General features: G+C 42.9%; 1 protein-coding gene and 1 long non-coding RNA gene across 11 annotated transcripts in view; one reads left to right on the top strand and one right to left on the bottom strand.

Moving 5' to 3' along the window:
• The window catches only part of LOC119133937 (RNA-binding protein Musashi homolog 2), a 187,196-nt gene that overhangs the window by 46,331 nt on the left and 120,353 nt on the right, over positions 1–20,512 (bottom strand). For 9 of the 10 annotated variants that reach the window (XM_037270257.1, XM_037270260.1, XM_037270261.1 and 6 more), the window contains exons 9-10: positions 16,754–16,868; positions 11,446–11,520 (exon numbers count right to left, since the gene is read on the bottom strand). In XM_037270257.1, coding sequence (XP_037126152.1) covers positions 11,446–11,520; positions 16,754–16,868 — 190 coding nt within the window. Of the gene's footprint in view, positions 1–10,445; positions 10,944–11,445; positions 11,521–16,753; positions 16,869–20,512 lie in introns of those variants that run through there. The other variant, XM_037270266.1, reaches the window with a different exon arrangement.
• Positions 8,376–9,077, top strand: LOC119133981. Its single transcript, XR_005100237.1, has 2 exons — positions 8,376–8,479; positions 9,035–9,077. It is a non-coding gene; the product is annotated as an uncharacterized LOC119133981 (long non-coding RNA).

The raw sequence follows: 20,512 nt of genomic DNA, 5'->3' as shown, positions 1-20,512 counted from the left end.
AAAAATGCTTTATTTTTACTGGTCTACAGCCCTAATCTCCCAATATTGCAGCCAAATAACACGTACTAGATGTAGGTTACAGTTATTTTGTTAAGTTAGTAGCAGTATATCTCACGGTAGAAACGGCTGCGCCAGTTTCAAAGCAAGCAGACGGTCTGACAAGACACAATGGGGACAAAGCCGCAGTTCAGTGAAATATTGTACTACGTACATTGCAGAGCACAAAAAGCAGTTCTTCTCAATCTGTGAATTTTGTAAAAGTAGATTTATGGTTATTGAGACATGCATGGTTAATACTAGCTTGGTTAATTAGTATGGTTGCCGCTTTTGTCACCACAGCTAAATATTTTTTTGTGGAATGGAACCATTTTGGCACAGTGATCCTTTACCATTAAGACCTTTCTGATGAGTCTGTGTTTGGAAAAAGAAAAAGTCAATTGAAGAGGTGAAGGGAGTCAGAGCTTGGCAAAATCCTGGTTTTATGTCAGTAATTGGGCCTGAAATTGTATACCTCTGTATAGATGAGGTCAGGAAAGAGATACAGTATATGGTGACATTTCAACAGGGGATCCATTCTGTTGAGGAACTACTGTGTCCTGTCGCAAAGTATGATCATGTGTTTGGAGACTACAAAAAGGCCACTTTGTCTCATATGCACACCACGACGACCTCGTGTGCAGCAGATGTCCAGCCTTCACCGCATGCTGAAGCCCTGCCCACATTGTATCTTGACTCGGAGAAATTGCAGGACTTATTCTCTCTCTGCAGATTCAAATATGAGGAAAGGGTGAACCGCAGCGCATTCTTCCTGGAGCTTACAGGAATGCAGCCAATCGCTCAAGAACCCTTCAGCATTGAGCAGAGAAGAAGGCTTGACCGGACACTTTTCAAGTGATAGCCAATCTCCATACTGAAATGTCATCTATCACTTTGAATTGGGACTGCCGATTGCTCTGCTCAAACGCAAGTAGAAGTAAACCAATCATACATTCGTAAACATATATAATTAGACACAGAAGCCACAGCTTCATATTATGGATCTGGATGCTGCCACACCACAATGCCAATGAAACATTCTCAAACATTCATTTAGGTTTTCACTTTGACAGCCATCTAATATATGATCATCATCACACTGCGAGAGCTGTCATTCATTTGTAATGGCAATTCTTTTAGAATGCAGATGTAATCCACCAAAGAGGGACCATTAAATGTCACATTGACTATCAAATGAGAACACGGCAAGCCTTCAATCGTCACATTGAGCACAGTGTATCGATGTGCGGCAAGCGCAAGTGAAGAGCCGTGTCTGTTCTAAGTGACGCGAGCGGGCGTGGGGTCATTTGTAGCTGACTTGCAAGGCAGCATCAAAGGGGACAAACTCGGCTCTTTATTGAAGTGGAGCTGCACTTTGGACCTCGCCTTTGTACTCCTTCCCATGCACTTAGGCAAAAAGGTAACTTCTCCAGTGCCGTGGAAGCAATCTTGACATCTCAACGCGTCTGCTTCGACACAATAATCAATATTAGGCCTACTCTGACTTTGGAACAACTGTTAGAGATGAAAGGGGGAGAAGGGTCCCACTTCTTCAGAACTACTGAGGAGTGTAAAATGTATGACAGAACAGATAAGGATTGTAGAAACACTAACTCTGTGAAGAGGATGTAGTTTTGCTTCCTAAGGCTTCAAGCTGACCAAGGGTGCTGTATGAGGTGACTTTAATAGGTTAAGACAGATAAGAAGAACAAAGATGTCTGACCTTGCAGTGGTTCTTATGTAACAGTCTCCTTAAGTGCATTGGACTGTTGAGCGCCTTCCCACCACGGGATCAGACAAGGCAACATGTGGCTGCAATCCACTTTGCTTGGACATCCCTTGTGATACTTTGAGGGCCTTGTGAGCTCTCAGCGCATCGGGTGTGTGGTCCCAACGGAGCCAATCAAACCAATTAAAGAGGACTACTTAAGCCTCCTCTCATTAGTGTCCAAGTAAACAGCCTTAATTTTAGATGCATTTTAATGCCCATCATCCAGCTCCGAGGCGACAGACGAGTGATGAAGGCTGCTAATTTTGTGCTTGCAAGTGTATTAAATGTCATTTCAACCAGAGAAAATGGTGGATTTATGTTGATCAGCAAAAAAAAACCCACCGAGTCAAATTTGCTTGCGCAGGGATGATTGATGAAAATGAAAATAATACGACATGCTCTTATTTGATTTCATAGCTCCAAACTCTCTATGCTACGCCGCAACACTTTGACGTGGTCGAGCACTGCTCCAGAACTAAAAGGTTAGAGATAGTATGCTGCATTTGCATGCACTTGCAGTTGATTGCAAAAGATGTAGCCTTCACGCTGCTCTCAGACCGAGCAACGGCATGCCGAGGGTTGTGAGCTATCACCGTGAATATTTGCATAGGTGGGAGTATATGTCTGCACATGTCCGTCCACCGGGGACATGAGCGATGGGAGCCACTGCAGCGCTATTAGCACAGTCAGCGGGAGCCAGGGCTGCAAGGCTAGATGGAAAGGACGGGCCAACTGGGTAGAGATCGCACAAGTACAAAACTCCCTGGGCCCGGAGCTTTCCAACAGTGGGTGGCATCAAAACAACCGTTGAGACAGAGCGCGCACACACATATTCTCCCCTTGTCTATTTCCATGCCCATCCTTTTTTTTCCATCTCCATATGATCTCCAGCGGTGCCCAAAGGTAGCAGGCATGGAGGATGCAAGAGACCTCAAGGTTTACTTCAACACGATTGCCATTTTAGCTCTTATTAGAGCTAACTCATGGGAGACTGCTGCAGCTTCAAGGGTGATGTCCTGAGATGAGCGCAAATGTTGGTCAAATTGCGTCGACCTTTTTGCTTTTGTTTTGCTTGATTGTTTGTGAAGAGCGCACTAGTGAGATTTGCACAGACTGGTGCTCACGCACAGAGATGCAAGGGAATTTTTGACACTTGCATGCCTAAGTTTGTGCCCATGTTTACCCTCACAAAGCATGTAGCAAAATCGGCCCATACATCGTCACCATTACTGTTTTGGCCCGAATATAAGACGATGTTTTTTGCAGTGAAATAAGACTGAAAAAGTGGGGGTCGTCTCATATTCGGGGTCTAGACATTATACCCATTTTCACTTTTGCGCAGCTGTAAGTTAAAGGTTGCTGGTATCAACTGAGTGCCGTTTGTCCGATTGTGGTTTGCTTCGTGTGCACGCCGTTTGATTGACAGCTCCGGTGCGCTCATAATCGACTAAGTACCGTATTTTTCGGACTAAAAGTCGCTCCGGAATATAGGTCTCATTAGCCATGAAATGCACAATAACGTGAAAAAAAACATACACTACCGTTCAAACGTTTGGGGTCACCCAAACAATTTTGTGACCCCAAACCTTTGAACGGTAGTGTATATAAGTCGCTCCGGAGTATAAGTCGCATTTTGGGGAAAATCTATTCGACAAAATCCAACACCAAGAACAGACATGAACGAGCAACAACAGGCTAAACAATCGGTATGCTAACGTGACATAAACAGAAACGAAGAGCTGAGAACGGGCCTGACGTAACATTCAGAGTTATTCAAATAACTATTACATAAATAACACGTTTATAAAACCATCTGTGTCACTCCAATTCATTAAATCCATCAATCGTCCTTTATGTCAACAATGGGTGCGCGCCGCTGACGGCGCTTGCACTTCAAAATATTCCACAGGCCCATATAGCGATATATCAATTATATATCAAATAACTATTATATAAGCAATAATATTATCAAACCATCTGTGTCACTCCAAATCATTAAATCCATCGATCAAATTCCTCGTCCATTGTCAACAACGCCGCGCGTGCGCCCTGACGTCAGCCTTGTCGTTATTCCACAGATCTAGTATATAACTATATTGTAGCGTTAACAAAGGAACAAGGAAAGACGTGGGTTTGGTAAACGGCTCTTTATTTAACAAAACAAGAGTTCACCGAGCCAACAACTACTGAACTGTAACGATAAAAACATATACAAGTTGCAAATAACTATAACATAAATAGTTCACCGCCACATGGGCCCAAGCACTGGCGTCGACTTCCAGGCATCTGGCGGCGTGGTCTTCCATCCCCGGAGGTGGCACTTCTAGCCACGGAGGTGGAAGAGAGCTCCATAGAATAGGACCAGGCGTGCGTAAAAGCCATGTCCGAGCCCCATCCACCATACCCGGACAGCCACCCGGCCGAGCGCCGGCCCCCGACTTCCATCCACGGAGGTGAAAGAGAGCTCCATAGAGTAGGACCGGGCGTGCGTAAAAGCCATAATAGTTTTTCAAACCTTCAAATCATTAAATCCTTCAAACTCTTTGTCCTCCGTGTCACTTACAAACAAAGCCGCTAATGATGCCGGCAGTACGTGGGGCCCTTCGTCATCTTCGTCATCCCGTGATCAAATCTTTGTCCTTTATGTAAGCAACAGCCGCGCCGCGCTGCTGACATCACTTGAAATTCAAATTACAGTAATCCCTTGCTACATCGCGGTTCGTTTATCGTGGTTTCACTTTTTTTTTTTAATTTTGAAAATTTATGAAAAAATTCCCATATAAATCGCTCCTCAGTATAAGTCGCCCCCCCACCCAAACTATGAAAAAACCGCGACTTATAGTCCGAAAAATACGGTATGTTGCTGTGATCGTGTGCGTCTTTGACACAAAGTGAGTATATACATTTCATTGTTGTGCCGTTTGTCCGATCGCGGTTTGCTTCGTGTGCGCGCCGTTTGATTGACAGCTCCGGCGCACTCCTTTAAATTTGCCTCGCATCGTACGTGTAGCCGTTACGCAGCGGCACGGCAACTAATGGTCGCCAGCAAATGTATTTTGTTTTCTCGATCGATGACTTATGTTTGGTGTGTTCCCGAGAGTATTTCATTTATGGTTGTTTATTATTATTTTTTTGCCAATAATTCAGTAAAGCAATCAAAACTGAACCACGTCTGACCGACACCCTGGGGTGAAAAGAGCATAACCATCCGAGCCAACCCCCCGATACAGTCCTCAGGCTCCCCAACAATAGCGGTTTGCATTATTTTATTGCAATGTTTTTCCTTATTCAGATTTGTTTCAAGACTACAGTTAGACTTCACTTTGATGGTTAATGCAGTTATTGCAATTTTGTTGTTTTATCACAGTAGATTGGTTTATTTACATTTCAAAACCCAGAAGCCATTCATTTACAAATGTGATTGCACTTTAGTTTACATATTTAAATGTTCAGATATTAAGATGTGATAGACAGGTTTTGCATGATTTGAATGAGGCAAAATAATATGCTTTTTCTCTTGAATATATTGTTATAATCATTTGTTTCAGATGTAATTATTTTCTGTATAAAAATTAAATTTGGTGTTCAAAAAGTTTTTTTTCAAACTTGAGTCTTGAAAAAGAGGGGTTCGTCTTATAATCGGGGTCGTCTTATATTCGGCCCAATACGGTACATCTCCCTCCAAACACAATGCACATGAACATAAAATATTTGAAGGGTGGAAGAATGTAGAGCAGAGCTCGTCTGGGAGCAATGCAGCTCCATAAGTACACACACAAGTAGACTTGGCGTGACACGTGGTGCTGTCCAGTGACGTCATGGCAGCATACTCACTGCTGTCACTGGGAATGGAGTCACGGCCTAGAGAGCTCAGTGTTTGTGGACGAGTGCGAGCGTGCAGTCAGCATTGCTTTGGAGACGGTGACTCAGACAGACAGGAAAGCATAAAGGCCCCCGGAAAAGCGCCTCCGTCGTTCCTGTTGAGTCTTTGATTGAGTTTGTTTGATGCCCGCGTGTGCATAAGAACCAGATGCGACGGGCCTGCTCCTTCGAGTGTATGAGCTCACTGAGCTCATAGTCAGGCCCTATTTTAAGGCTTGCGATTCATGAAGAGCTCGGGCCCCTACAGAGCCATTGAGCTAATGATCAGCCTTGGCAATTAAAACTTATCTGTGAGTCAGAGTGGCATCAGGAGGGCCATCTGCCTCCAGCACAGTAGCACTTATTCTGGCCTGCGGGACCACTTGCTGGGGTCACAGCTCGCCCAGCTTGGAGTGAGACGGTCACAGGATCCAAAGAACAATCTGCTGCTGAGCTCAAGTTCAGCCGAGACTCGCTCCGAAGACGTCGCTGCTGTATCCACACATGTTGCGCAGCACATTGTTGCACGCACACACCCACCCACCCGTGACACTGGTAACCTCATCAGCTCCAGACCAGTGACTTTGCCCACCTGTTCCAGCAGTGTTGCCAAGAAATGGGGCGGTTATTGTACTGACAAGGGGGAGAGAGGTTGTCTGATCATTGAGGAAAAACGCCGGACATGCCGCTGATGACTGCACATGGTGTCCCAAATTGGAACACTGGAATTAATCAGGTCTATCTAGCAAGATGTGAGATCAGACAAAAAATCGTTTGAAAATAAATTACACACTTTTAACAAGTGAGATTCTATTGTTTTATTCTTCAGAGAAAATTGATCACACTTTTCTTTGCCTAAATGTCATAAGTGAAGATGTCTGCAAAACAATGTTTGCTTCCAAAGTTCTATATAGTCCATCCATGTCAGCACCTTTCCAGTTCTCTGCGGCAGACAGGTGCCGAACCCCGCGAGGCTACCTGGTGTTTCAGGCCAATGCTTTGCAGTGACCTGTTGTGCATTTATCATATGCTTGGTTGATTCTGGCCCAGTTTCAAGGGACATGCAACCCTAAGGAAGCATCATGCCAGACTCACAGGTCAGCGGCTCTTTCCCTATATGCCACGTGCTGAGAAGACAGCTGTTTCGTCTTTTATCCCTTCTGCCCTGCCCTGGGAATGTGAATTGCAGTCAGTAGCATCCTTTTAGTCGACATGGAATCAACATCAACACCTCCGTTCTAACAATTCTGACCCAATTAACACCTTAGAGATACCTACCAAGGCTTCCTTTGTGAACAACAATGACGATAACATTAATGTCTGAAATTGTCAAACCAACATCCTGCACCAACACAAGCGTCACTAGATACTCAGTTTCTTGGCAAAACCATTTCAAGGTAGGAAGGTAAACCATAAACCAAAAGCTACCTACAGTTATCCTCCCTCCCTCCCTCCCTCTCCCCTTTTTAATCATCATTTTGTTGACTACTTAAAAGGCTGACTCAGAGGGCCCATATTGCCGTTTGTCTGTCTTGACATCTGGAGTAGCTGAATGACTGATTGTAACGCGTCTCTCTTACACAGTCTGCCCTGATGGGAGCTTACTAACATCTTCATCTCTGCTTTTTCAGAGTAGCATAATGACCTCCAAGTAGCAGCCCTAATGGAACCATAATGGTCATTTATGCCGGGGGAGGCTCTGAGGGCACAGCTGTGGCGGCAGCAAGTTGCTTGCACAAGAAAACCAGTGAAGCGCCTGCCTGCTCAAGTCCCCCCACTCCCACCTCTCCCCACCATCCACATCTCCTGAATCCAATTCTTCTTATGAATGTGGCCTTTATGTGTGAGCGCAATTAACCGTTTATTCATGTGTGTGTCATGGAAGCTGATGCAGAGCTTGTCAACAATAGAATGATTCTACAAATGCCATGTGCAGCTTTATGTCTTGCCTTCTTGTCTTTGATGGTGTATTCACAGACAAAAAGCACATTTAATTATCGTCATTATCATTAGTGTCTTATTCATTACACGCATTCGCACAGTAGATGATGCAAAGTGCTTACAATATGGCTTTGCTCTTGCTTCGCAATAGCCTTGTATGCGCATTAACTTAAGTAAGGACGTACGTATTAACCTTATTAACAGCCAATAGAGTTCTGAGCACAACCATTAGGAACATGTCATGTTGTTGCACTCCAGGCCTTCAAATGGACACTGGCTACCTTCTAGGCGATAGACGTCGAGCATGAACTGCGCACGTTATGCTTCTCTCCTGGGGGCTCCGAGCTGAACAACACAATGGCACATTTAAATAATGCTAATGAGACGGTTGCGTGGAAACAGGAAGGTACAGTAACGGGAAGTATGCGTTGGGATCCTCCACTTTGTCCATTTGCACCATTACATTCCCATGCCTTATTAGAGAAAATGGACTGCTGGAGAGGATTCATTAGTCTGCATGTTGTACTGTTTCATGTTGTCATCATATGTACAAATTGTTTATTTCTTTTAATATCATGTGGGATTTTTTTTTTAAATATTGGTTTGTTGTTAAAGGGTCAATTTCATCAGCTTGTCCTGGAAACGAGGGGCTCTTTCATGTCTGAAGTCATTGTCAGTTCTTTGTAGTCTGTGATCAGTGTCATGTCTTTGTAGTCGGTGATCATTGTTACGATGGAGTAGGTCATGTGACTAGAATCAGGAAGTAAGCGCATGTTAGTACGGCGTTGAAAGCGAACACTGTTTGTTCTATTCTCTCCTGCAGTTCGGCAAAACTACTACCTACATTTTGTGTTATACAAGGCATCGTTGGTATGTACCTTTGTATAAGTTATTACCGTAATTTTCGGACTATAAGTCGCGGTTTTTTTTCATAGTTTGGGTGGGGGGGCGACTTATACTCAGGAGCGATTTATATACATATATATGGTTTTTTTTCACTTTTTTGGGCATTTTATGGCTGGTGCGACTTATACTCCGGTGCGACTTATAGTCCGAAAATTACGGTATGTATCGAAATACATCTTTTGAGTTTGGAAATGATAGTTTTCTGTGATGTTAGGAAATGTTGGGAAAGTTAACGTCATGTTGGTTAGCATTGATTTTCATGGCTAACGTTAGTCATTCTCCTGTCGCCCTATTGTGGCCGTAGTCAATGTGTTCATGTGTAATAAATATGTTAATAATGATTCACTAATTCATAGTTTAAACAGACAAATACAATTAATAAACACAGTGATTGTGTTACTACACAGTGATTCATAAGATAATAAGATGCGTTTGTTACAGTGACGATAGAGATTTCATATTGATTTAATTCATTTAGTTCGTATAACTGATTGTACAATGTGGTTTGTATTCTCCCAGTTTCACCCTTTCCCTTGTTATTAAACCTGGAGTCAACCTTCAACCTGGCCTTCAGAGTCTTGATGAGTGAAAGTGGTTGAGCTGACTGTCTTCGGATATTCAACATAGTCATCTTTTGAGTGAAAGGTGTTTTCGGTTTTAAATACAGTGGGTCTACAAAACACGGTTGTATTTATGTGTACCTAGTCAAAATATCTATAAATTCATCAAATTGTGCCAATATTAATGACTAAGTCGATAAATTGTGTCGATTATCCAGCACAGAGATTGCAGAAAGACTTATGACAAATTCAATTCATTTCTGTTATTTAGTTTTGGAAGTTCAGTCATGGCCTAATGTCTAATTAAAGAGTTTAGAGTTTCATTTGGAGCTGCTTCAAATGCAACCTGCCAAAGCATAAGAGCTCCAGCTTCATCAGTTTCCGTCTTCATTCACTTGATGTAAATTATTTACAACTTTAATAATGAACTTTTATACGATGCCAAGCAATCAATTAATTTAACACAGCAATACGGCCTTCTGGTTAAATAATGGGGATCGTAATCAAAGAATAGCAAACCCCTAAAACGCAACTATGTTTTAAAAGATGACTATAACAAGTAAAAAATAACCTAGAAAAAAGCGCTGAGCAAATAAGTTTAAAAAAGAATTATTGGCATCTACATGCCTCTTCCCATTTTTCTTGATTACCACTGCAAATCACTCACTCGAGGCATTACGCCCAAAGGCTGCTGCTGCTGCTGCTGATGCTGCTAGGCAATCACTGTGATTACACAAAAATGCAGCTAGGAAGCTCAGAAACTGAGAATATCAACGCGAGAGTAGCACAGCTCTCCCAAACAACCGAGGAAGAGCTTAACATAATATTTGGAATGAATGGAATGTGGTAATATTTTCGTCCGTTTTCGGTGCGCACGCAACATAATTTACGCCAATGCAACGCTGTCTCCTCTCCATTTAGGCTGCAGGTTGTTCTTTTTCTCAGTTGAGATTTTTTGGACCTCTACTTGTGTGTCGGGACTGCCAGTTTGAGTTTAGCACTTGCTGTGAATTTCCCCTCACTGATATCTTAGTACATTCAGTCACTGATCATTGTTTTAGCACTGCTTTATCTTGACAAGTGAACAATTGCCTAAACACTTGTCTCTGGTAACAGTGGACCCATGTGGTTTGCTGGGTGTAAAAAAATCTTTGGACCACTGCCTAGAATTTATGCCTCTTGGATCCGCTCCGCCATTTATTTTCAGCGAGGTTGTGTACAGTGAGAGAGAGAAAAAAAAAACAGTCTGTTTCGACAATGAGGATGCTTCCACCAGTTTAGCAATGAAGGGCACAAGTCAATATTTGTCCCGGGGTGATCTAATTTGGACAAGGCGTTTGATTTATACATAAAAAATTCCAATTACCCCGTCAAGAGCTGAGCAAGTCCAGAGGACACCGTTTTAATCATACGGCTTTATCAAACTCTTTAAATTGAGTTTAACATGGAGAGGATAATGTATTCTGCCGCGGGGAAGGTGATATCACTTAATTTGCCCCAAACAGTAAACATTTAGAAAATCCATGCTTCACTAGATTTATTGAATAAACACTGACAGTTCTTTCGCTCTGAATCTCGTGAGTATCTTTTAAGATTTATTTTGGAGACATGAGTACAAATGGTGTTCTAGATGTGGCTGCACACATAAATCCAATCGTTTGTCACGAGTGACATCATGGATGGGTCAGCAAATGCACATGTAGCGTGCCATACATTGTTGCTGTCATCTTGGACATATCAGCTCTGCAGGTGGTCTCAGCTGGACCTGTTGTGGTACCATTCGCGGATCCATTTCACAAAGATATTACCGACATCTGAGCTGCTGTCAGCCATTTCCCATTCCGGCTTATCAGTGGCAGGAGGGATGTCTGGCACAGCAAACAAAGTATGTGTAAAGTCCTTAAATAAAGCATGAAATGGAAGGGATCCCTGTGAGGCCTCTTGCAGTGGGCTGCTACACCTGCCCCCCCCACACACACAATCTACCGCTTGGACTCCCATTAAAGTGCCTTTACCCTCCAAGTCAACATTTCTCATCCAGAAATTCATTCTTTTGGCTTCCTAAAAGCGCATTTCGCCTTTCTTCACTGAGGAATTTGCATACATTGGCTGGTGGAAAATGAAGAATTTATCCCATTTTTGTCATTTGGTCATGCTGGTGTTCAAGTTCAGCATCACATAATTGACTTTGCTACTTGACGGCTCACAATAGCTGGTTAAGCAATCTGGACACGTCACATTCTTGTAATGCTGCAGGTGATTTGGTGACTGACGTGGATGTTGATGACCATTTATGTGTGCGTTATTGTGTGTGCATAACAAAGTACTGCCGTCTTACTAATGTCTTGAAGAAAAAAAACTGCAACTCACCAGGGAACTGGTAGCTGTAGCTGGGTGCGAATCCAGTGTATCCACGGCCATACGTAGCCACGATATTGGGGTAACCTTTAACAAACAGATTGAAAATGCTTCAGACACACATTCAAAAATACAATTTGGTTTGAAAGTGATAATTATCTTTCTGAGCCCTAAGCCACACAGAAAGAGATCAAATGTGATCCTCTAAATAGCAGGAGATTTGGAAAGAATCTTTTATCAAGCGGACAGCCTAATATGTATCATGTCCGACCCTCATTTAGCCCGTTTGAAAAATGGCGAGGTAGAAGTCATTTACTCGCTCGCTTCCAGCCTAATAAAAAGAGGTGACATGTATTCATGGTTCATCATGTTTATGGTTAACTGTCAAGTGGAAAACATTCACAGTGTTGGCAGAGCGGCGACAAGTAGCAGCCCTAAATCAATGGTCAACTGTCTTAATTAGATTAGCAACTAATTTTGATGGAACCGCTCTTATTGTTTTCCCAACACATCAGCCAGTCACAGCAATCCATCCAACAATGCGGACGGATTTAGACGAATCTCCCTAGAAGAAAGTCAACGAGTACCCTTAGGCAAGATCTTCTCTTGGTTTCCAGCTCTTTTTATTGACCCAAAATGTTGAGGCATTTTTATAAGAGAGAGTAATACCATTGATGTCCCTCTTGGGAGCACAGTAGTTTATGTTTTGTGGACTGCGCAGAGAGCTTCATACATTAAAGTTGCTGGATAAAGTTGCTCGAGTGTGATTTAGAATGGGACTGCCGGTAGCCCTTAGCTGAGCCACCGCGGTTCGCATGCCAATGCTTGACTCTTTACGAGTAAACAATCTTATTTAGAGTTTGGAGAATAGGATCGAGTTCCATTGCAAAGAAGACTGAAAAGCAGCAGATGTATTGTCTATCTGCTGTCACAATGCTTATTAGAACAGCAGAACCTAACAGTTCATTAGCTCGACAGGTTGAGGCTGAAGCAGCTGTGGGCAACATATTGAGACAAGGAGGCGAGGGTGCGGTGAGGCAAGCAGAAACAAAAACAACACGAGAAGAGTGGGTGCACGAGCAAGTGGACCAACATGTGAGTCAGTGATAATTTAAGTACCATCAAGGACAATATAAACATACTGTGATTAACCCTCACATTATGCTATATGTCTCAGTCTTCCATAAGCTATTGCAGCCTACCAAGCATGACTCTGAACCTAATGAGAGGAACAAGTCTATCAGGCCAGGACAAAAGACTGACCATACAACATTATGTTGAAAATTGGATAAACTCGAGAACAGGGGTCACCAACACGGTGCCCGCGGGCACCAGGTCGCCCGCGAGGACCGCATGAGTCGCCCGCAGGACGGTTCTAAAATTAGCTCAAATAGCGGCACTTGTCAGTGAGCTGCATCTATTTATTTTACAGTCAAACCTCGGTTTTCAAACGTCTCGGTTCTCGAACAAATCGGAATTCGAACAAAAAATTCGAGATTTTTTGCTTCGGTTGTCGAACAAAATTCGGAGGTCGAACCTCGCGAGATAAGCCGGGAGGACCCGAGAAAACCAGACCGCGCGGCCCGGATACCGACTGACTCCGTTGTTATTGTATTTTCGTTACTTTGAGGTTTATATAACCCCTAATCATACCTCCAAAGAAAGCAAGTGGGAGCAGTAAAGCCATCCTAAAACACAAAGACGCTCTTAAAGCAATGCGACAGTGAGCGCCCGGCGCGCTGCGGTTGCGCGATCGGACTAAATTAAGCTCCCTGCGCACTGAGGTCCACTTAAATTTTGGAAAGTACATCAGAACTTTAAAAATATTTTCTAAATTTTAGCGACGGCTCTGTCACAATAATGCGACCAGCGCGGTGCAGTTGCGCGGTCGGCGACGCGCTACTGTTGCGCGTTCGGCGGTGCGCTGCAGTTGCGCGATCGGACAAAATTAAGCTCCCTGCGCACTTAGGTCCACTTAAATTTTGGAAAGTACATCAGGACTTTAAAAATATTTTCTAAATTTCAGCGACGGCTCTGGCACAATAATGCGACCAGCGCGGTGCAGTTGCGCGGTGGGCGACGCGCTACGGTTGCGCGTTCGGCGGTGCGCTGCAGTTGCGCGATCGGGCAAATATGCGCAAATGAAAAAATGCTTAGAAAAGGCGGGTTTTTTTGTCTTGAAACGGATTCAATTTTTTTTCCATTATTTGTAATGGGAAAAGTAGATTCGGAATTCGCTTCTCGAACCGCCTTCTGGAACGGATTGTGGTCAAAAACCAAGGTTTGACTGTATTTTTGCTATTCTTGTTAAAATCACACATGTGAACTGGAAATGACAATAATAACACATAGTGAAAGCTAAATTGAGCAAATTGGCTATTTCAGAAGTGTGTGTCAAACTGGTAGCCCTTTGGCTTAATCAGTACCCAGGAAGTAGCTCTCGGTTTAAGAAAGGTTGGTGACCCCTGCTCTAGAAGGACATTTTAAAACAAAGACGTGCAAAATGCTCTATCCGGAGCAGACCGTACAGTATTTTGCATGCACGCATTTTCATTGGTGTGTGAAAGCACGCGTGTCGATTCTGCTCTGTATGCGTCAGAGCCCGTGTCGGTTGGAATCAGAAAGGTTGACCTTGGTCATAAATATCTAATCAGTGTTTGCTGTCCATGAAAAAGATCAATTTATTCCTGACCCAATGGGAAAATGTGTCTGCCCCAACCATCTCCACCTCGCTCGCAGACAAAAAAAAAAAAAAAAAAAATGCTAGGCGGTGAGGGGGAACGTTAACCTGCTGTGTATGAATGCGTGAAAAAAAGAAAAATCTTCATTAGCCTCTGATGAAAAGTCATCACCTGGAAGCCACAGATGGATAGCTTTCATAAAAGCCCCCATTGTTTGTTTGGGCTGAAAAGAAGTGAGATGTGATACAATGAAAAGCCATTACGGAGCAGCAAAAATGGGATATTACGTCTTTGATATTGTCAAACAGAAGAAATGCCAAGCCAAAATTGCTGCAAAGCCAGTCTTCAAGGTTGATGTGCCACATTTCAACCAAATTTGCTCGCGAGAGAGAGATAAATTTCCGTTTTGGCCCAAAGTGGCGCAAGACACTCACCTCATATCATGCACATTGAACACTTGCAAATATTTTGAGGGGAAGATAAACACAAGTGGCAGATAGAGAGGGAGGGGGGTGGGGTTAGCTATTCCATTAAATGAAGCCTGCCATTGTGTTTGTCTGGCCCGACAGCAGCATCTTTGCTTGCTCTTTTTTGCCTTATTAATATGCATGCTAATGTACCTATTTTATGGCTCACCAGCTCTGATTCACTTTAAAATCAATTATCCATCTGGCTCCGCCATATCTCGCTCAGGCTCAAATGTCTATTTATTTCAACAAACATACATCGGGCACAGCACAATAAAGATAAATGCCTCGATTAGAGGCAGTAAACAAAGGACCGAGGGAAGGCTTTAATGAGATTTGGCACAAAAGAAGCTTACACTTTCTTAAATAATGAGCCAAGGGTCTTGTTTTTTTTCTAAATGCAAATGATATCAAGGAATGTTTGGCCGTCCTTGTTCCAATTTCATTTAGATAAGAGTGTCTCTAAACACATTGGCTGTTAATATTCTTACATGAGCACATGACTGCCTTTCTGTCTGCTTCGTCCCGGCGGAGGAGAAGAGTGCTTCCCCTCCACGGACACATTAATGCGTGACGAGTTCCCCAAAGCTCCCTAGGCCTTTCAAAATATGCCGAAAAGAGGGGATGCAAGTGACTGATGTGAAGGAAAGTTGAAAATAGCTTCAGTAAAGTTCAATTAATCCAATCTGAATGATCACACAAAGTGATTTGCTTTTTTTTTTCCTGGATGCCCGGGGTGCTAAAGTGTAGAACAATGTAGAAAAGTGGCAATTGTGTCCGCCCATGTATAAGCAACATGTATTCAAGACTCACAGAGTGGTGATTGATGATTACTACTGAACTTGAAATCTAACCCATCAAAAGAGATCCTATAGCTAAGAAACTTTTCTTCACCAAACAGTCAAAAGTGACCGTAATCCACGTTCTCAGGTGCTTCCAATATTGTGCTACCTGGTGCAGATAAAAATGCATGAATATGGCACAGTGTGCACCTGCTGTACATGGGGTGGGTGGGTGGGTGGCTGGGTGGAGGCGATCTACATGCAGAGCAAAACGAGTCTCATGCAATCAGCGGCGTGTTTCTTTTGCTTTTGAATGGAAAAATAAATCTTTGATGTGAGGGCAAATCCATTTGGGTGGGTCGCACATACAAATTACATGCATGGGAAGGGCAAGGATAGAGGGAGCGAGAGCGGGAGAGAGAAAAAAGAGGATGGGAAGCAGGATGGGAGAGAGTGAAATAGTGTTAAATAAAAAGGGCCAGAGGCTTGGGCAGGATGGTAATGAAGAGGGGTAGAGCAGCAGCTGAGGTCCCTGTAGATGAGATCTCTCCCTGACATGTGTGTCCCCTTCATTACCCATTAAGGGGGGCACAGTGATGAATCCTTAATATGACATTACACCAATTTTCCTCTTCATTTAGCCTGCTAATGTGCTGGTCTGCTCCTGTATGGCCAGGGGCTGTCTGCACGCACCAGACTTCACCAGAAATAGAGCACAGTGGCCACTGGTGGCATACCTAATTAGGGCCACTGTTCAACTAATGGGCCTTTTTTGACAAGCGGTTGCCTCCGTTGACTCTTTTTTCGCACAGGTAGAAACCATGACCAGACGGCACACGAGTGCTCACACCTTCCTTCAAAATGAAATCATATGAATTGAATGCCTTCACCCACACGGCACACAAACATTTAAGCGCTAAATGACTTTCACAAATGGACTGTTTAGAAGCGACACTGCGACCCTCCAAAAATTGCGACAAACGTGTCACGAAGATGCCGTGCACACAAGACAAAAAAAAATCCATTGGGATCATCATTTGAAATTTTTTAGGGTGTTATGCCATATTATTTCCACTTGCTGCTTTTCAAAATGATCATTTCAAAAGGCTCGATAAGGCTCGCTGCTGTCAAAAGAAACTCACAAAAACCATTTTCAAGTAATGGCCGACAAATTCACTGGCTATACTTTTGATACTGCTTTGATGGCTTTTCTACTCTTTAGATGGAACAAGATTTGTTGCCAGAAATAACATTTAAAAAGTTTTATGGACACATTATTGTGTGTGTGTGTGTGTGTGTGTGTGTGTGTGTGTGTGTGTGTGTGTGTGTGTGTGTGTGTGTGTGTGTGTGTGTGTGTGTGTGTGTGTGTGTGTGTGCGTGTGTGACTTACTCAGCATGCCCATCCCTAGCATGAAGGCATCCATGGTGTAGGGCAGGCCCCTGGCTCGCCCTCGTGTTCCAGGAGGGAACATCACCTCCTTGGGCTGGGCCTTCTTACATTCTACCTATGGAGACAGACACAGAAAGACACAGCACAGCCAAAGCATTAGACTGTGCAAGCACACAAGCAGACAGATCTGACAGGGCTGTCCAAACTCTTTAAGGTAGTTTTCTATTTGACTTGCAGAGCCCGAGATGTGTTCCGTGGAGAAAAACAAGACAGAGTCAATCCGAGCACCTCACATTTTAGAGGCAGGTCCCTGTGGAAAACTTACAATCATGCTCTGGCTTCTTTCAAGCAAAGGTTATTGCTCTGGTGGGCATGTGCCCAATGCTTCGGGGAAATACACGCTAAATACTTTCAAAGACTTTTGGAGAATACAAAGTGGAAGCAGCTCTGCATGCTCTCCAATGACATGAATTGCTGCGGGAAAAGCGGCTTTGCTTAATCTGTTAGCTGAATCATTAAATTCACCACTTAGCTATTGTCACCTAATGACGTAATGACTGCTTCCTTCAAACTGTCAAGAGTGTGTGAAGGAGAGAGATGTGGAGCTTTCAAGAGTTAAAGAAGGTAAAAATAGAGTAGGACAGACTCAATAAAAAGTCCATTCTCAACAGAATTATTAAGTAATACCATTGTGAATGAGGAAAATCACATTTTCTACATTTTCCAGACTGAATTTTTTGTCCTATCACAAATGTCGGCTTTTGCAACTTTTCGGGAGGTCTTGTCAACACATAGGACACTGTATACATTTCTTGCATTGATGCTTTTTTCATGAGCAAACAGAAGAAAGAAATCCTCCAGTTATGACCATTTCAATATATTTCTCATAAGTATGTAAAGCACAAAGGTGGACTGGAAATGACTGTCCTTCAGGGACAAGTGTTGTGGGTGTGTTGTTTGTGTGTGCGGCAGGGGAGGTGGAGAAGAGCTCTTTACCTTCATCCAGCAGTAGACTGGCAGGTGAAGTAAAGGACTTTTCTCATTCATTGTGTTTTGGAAATGCTAATTCATGGGGAATGTGATCAGTGATCAGAATCAATCAAACAGTTCCTATAACATTTTTTGTTGTTTCACAATACTTGATACATGTTGTACATAAATTAAAGATTAAAGATTAAAGTCCCAATGATCGTCACACACACACCTGGGAGCATATACTACTGCCTTTTTTAATTATTTTATATTTCATATGCTTTTTACACTTTATCTTGTGTGCTCTAATGCTCTTTTATTTAAATTTGCTTTTTTGCACCAAAGGGAGCATCGCTCAAATATCAATGTACTGTGTACAGCGACAATAAAGGCGATTCTGATTCTAACAAAAACGCATATTATTCAGTGACGGAGCTTGAGGGGGTGTGGCGGGGACACAAACCCCCCTGAAATATCCTTGGACCCCCCCCCCCCCCCCCCCCCAGGTGTGGGAATTTTAGCGGCCATATATCAGAACACAGCAATGATTTCTTTTTATTAGAAGACCCAAGAACAGCACCGATATTTTCGCTCAGCTGACTGCGCGCATGGATAGGGTTGACTGCTTGAAACAGATAAAAAAACATTTGCTGCAGAGACCGATGAGCTCGATAAAATTATTAAGATGCCTGAGCAAAGGAACACAGTATACTAATAGTGACATATTGTACTTTTAGAAAATTTAACATTTGGATAAAGCAAAATCCCCTCAGTGTTTAGAATCTCAAAGGAGCTGTTAGATCTGATGTTTCTTCTGTGTGCTCTCTGTAAAAGCCGAGGAATATGAAGTCATTTTAAGGACTGCACACTCCCTGTGGTGCTTCAATATTCCGAGATGCTAATGTCTCCACGCATACAGAGACACTTTCAAGTGATGCCATCATCAAATGTCTGCCATCACTTGCAAATTTGAGCACTGTTTGAGCTCTCCTCAAATGTCCCAAGCATTGAGCATGGTGGACTTTACCGCCTTCACCGCTCATCGCTTTTCTTCTTCTTCAAGTATAAACATGTCATTACTTACAGGCCGGAATTTGCAAGGCAACCTTCCATGTGGAACTGACTCACCCAAATAGTGCCCCTTCTCCCTCATTAGGCACATGATGTACAAACACTGCAGAACATTTCCATTAAAAAAATACACTATGTATTTTTCAAGCCATTTTCATTCATTTTTTATGGTAGTTTTCCGACCAAAATACTAGTCATAACACATTAAGTCTGCGGCAATGATGATTTAGCTCCAAAAGACAATTTTACAACGTCAGAAGGCAAACCAGACGCATACGTGCGCAAACACCCACCCACACGCGATTCCTGATGTGTACTTTAAATACTTCTTATCTATAATGTTCAGCAGCAGCGTGACTGATTGGTTTGCAGGGTTCACAAGCAACTTCACAACCAGTCCAGCTGGAAATTGACAATTCAGAAGATGCGACTAATTAAAAGCTATTGCGTCGGTTTTCAGATTGGTTTAAGGGGCTTGACAAAAAGTGTCATGCTTTTGATCAGTAATGCTTTTTGTTTATTAAAGCTATGTGAAACAGCAGCCAAGAGGCGGATCAAAACATCAAACTGTATTTTGCTGTGATACATTTGGTGTGCTGAGGAACATCAAGACCGCACTATTAGCGGGATATGCTCACATCACAGTGACTGTCTTGTGATGCCTGTACACACTACACGGCCAGGTCTATGCAAAATGTTATAGTTGTTGCTCTAAAATAGAGGACAAGGCCACTTTTCATTATTTTAGTTTTTCTCTACTAAAATATGTTTTCTCTACTAAATATGTTTTGTATCAATGCCAATAGCAGCTTTAAAGTGGCATTCTCTTATGGCACTTTTATTCATATCCCTTTCATATCCCTTGAAATGTATTGTCATCTCCTCAGAGCACTAATTGGGTGGTTGTGTCAGGAACCCAGAGTGAGAAACTGATGACAAAGACAAAATTCCTCCCTCCTGTTGTGAGCCTTGTTTATTGAAAAGAAAAGAAAAAAAGAAGAATCAAATTAAATTAAATTAAATTAAATGTCAATTTTAATCACTGGCCTTTTTTTTTTTATCATGGTAAGAACAAAAATGAAGTCTGAAAATCAAACTGTGACTGGCTATACACTCCTGGAAAGCAACAAATGACGCGAGCAGATCTGGTCCACAGAGTCAAGACTTAAGTGGACATCAGTACAGCAGAGAGAGAGAAGGTTGTGAGCGTCTTGCTGAGCAGCAGCCTCATTTTAATTATAAATAAGGACATACAGTGTCAGAGAGGAAGTGCTCCTGGTTACACCACACATGGACTCAAGGTGACATCGGCACACCACACCAAAGGGTCACTCATTCATATCGAGGCCCAGCGGTGACCTTGTGCACTTCCGAGAGGAAGAGCATGGAGAAGGTGGGCTGCCCTACACGTCACGTGCATCGCCCTCACGACTTGGGTGAATTTCTGTCTCAATCAATTATTCAAGGACCATCTTCGATAATACTCACAGGGAGGATGGATGAGGTCTATTTCTGTATAGTACTTCATAAAAATGAAGACAGGAAGCATTTTTTATTTTATGTGCTGATGCTTAAAGTAAGCCAATAAACCAGCAGCCTCCTCTGCGACTCCACGGCAACACCGAAGGGTCTTTGAAATATGCTCTCAACGCTCTCCACATCCTTTCCTTTTTGCACACATGTCAGCACTTTGAGGGCCACGCTTATTTCCTGCAT

This window comes from Syngnathus acus, chromosome 14 (genome assembly GCF_901709675.1).
Source record: "Syngnathus acus chromosome 14, fSynAcu1.2, whole genome shotgun sequence".
Taxonomy (NCBI): Eukaryota; Metazoa; Chordata; class Actinopteri; order Syngnathiformes; family Syngnathidae; genus Syngnathus; species Syngnathus acus.
Note: the sequence above shows the minus strand (reverse complement) of the source record. Positions and strands in the feature narration are given on the sequence as shown.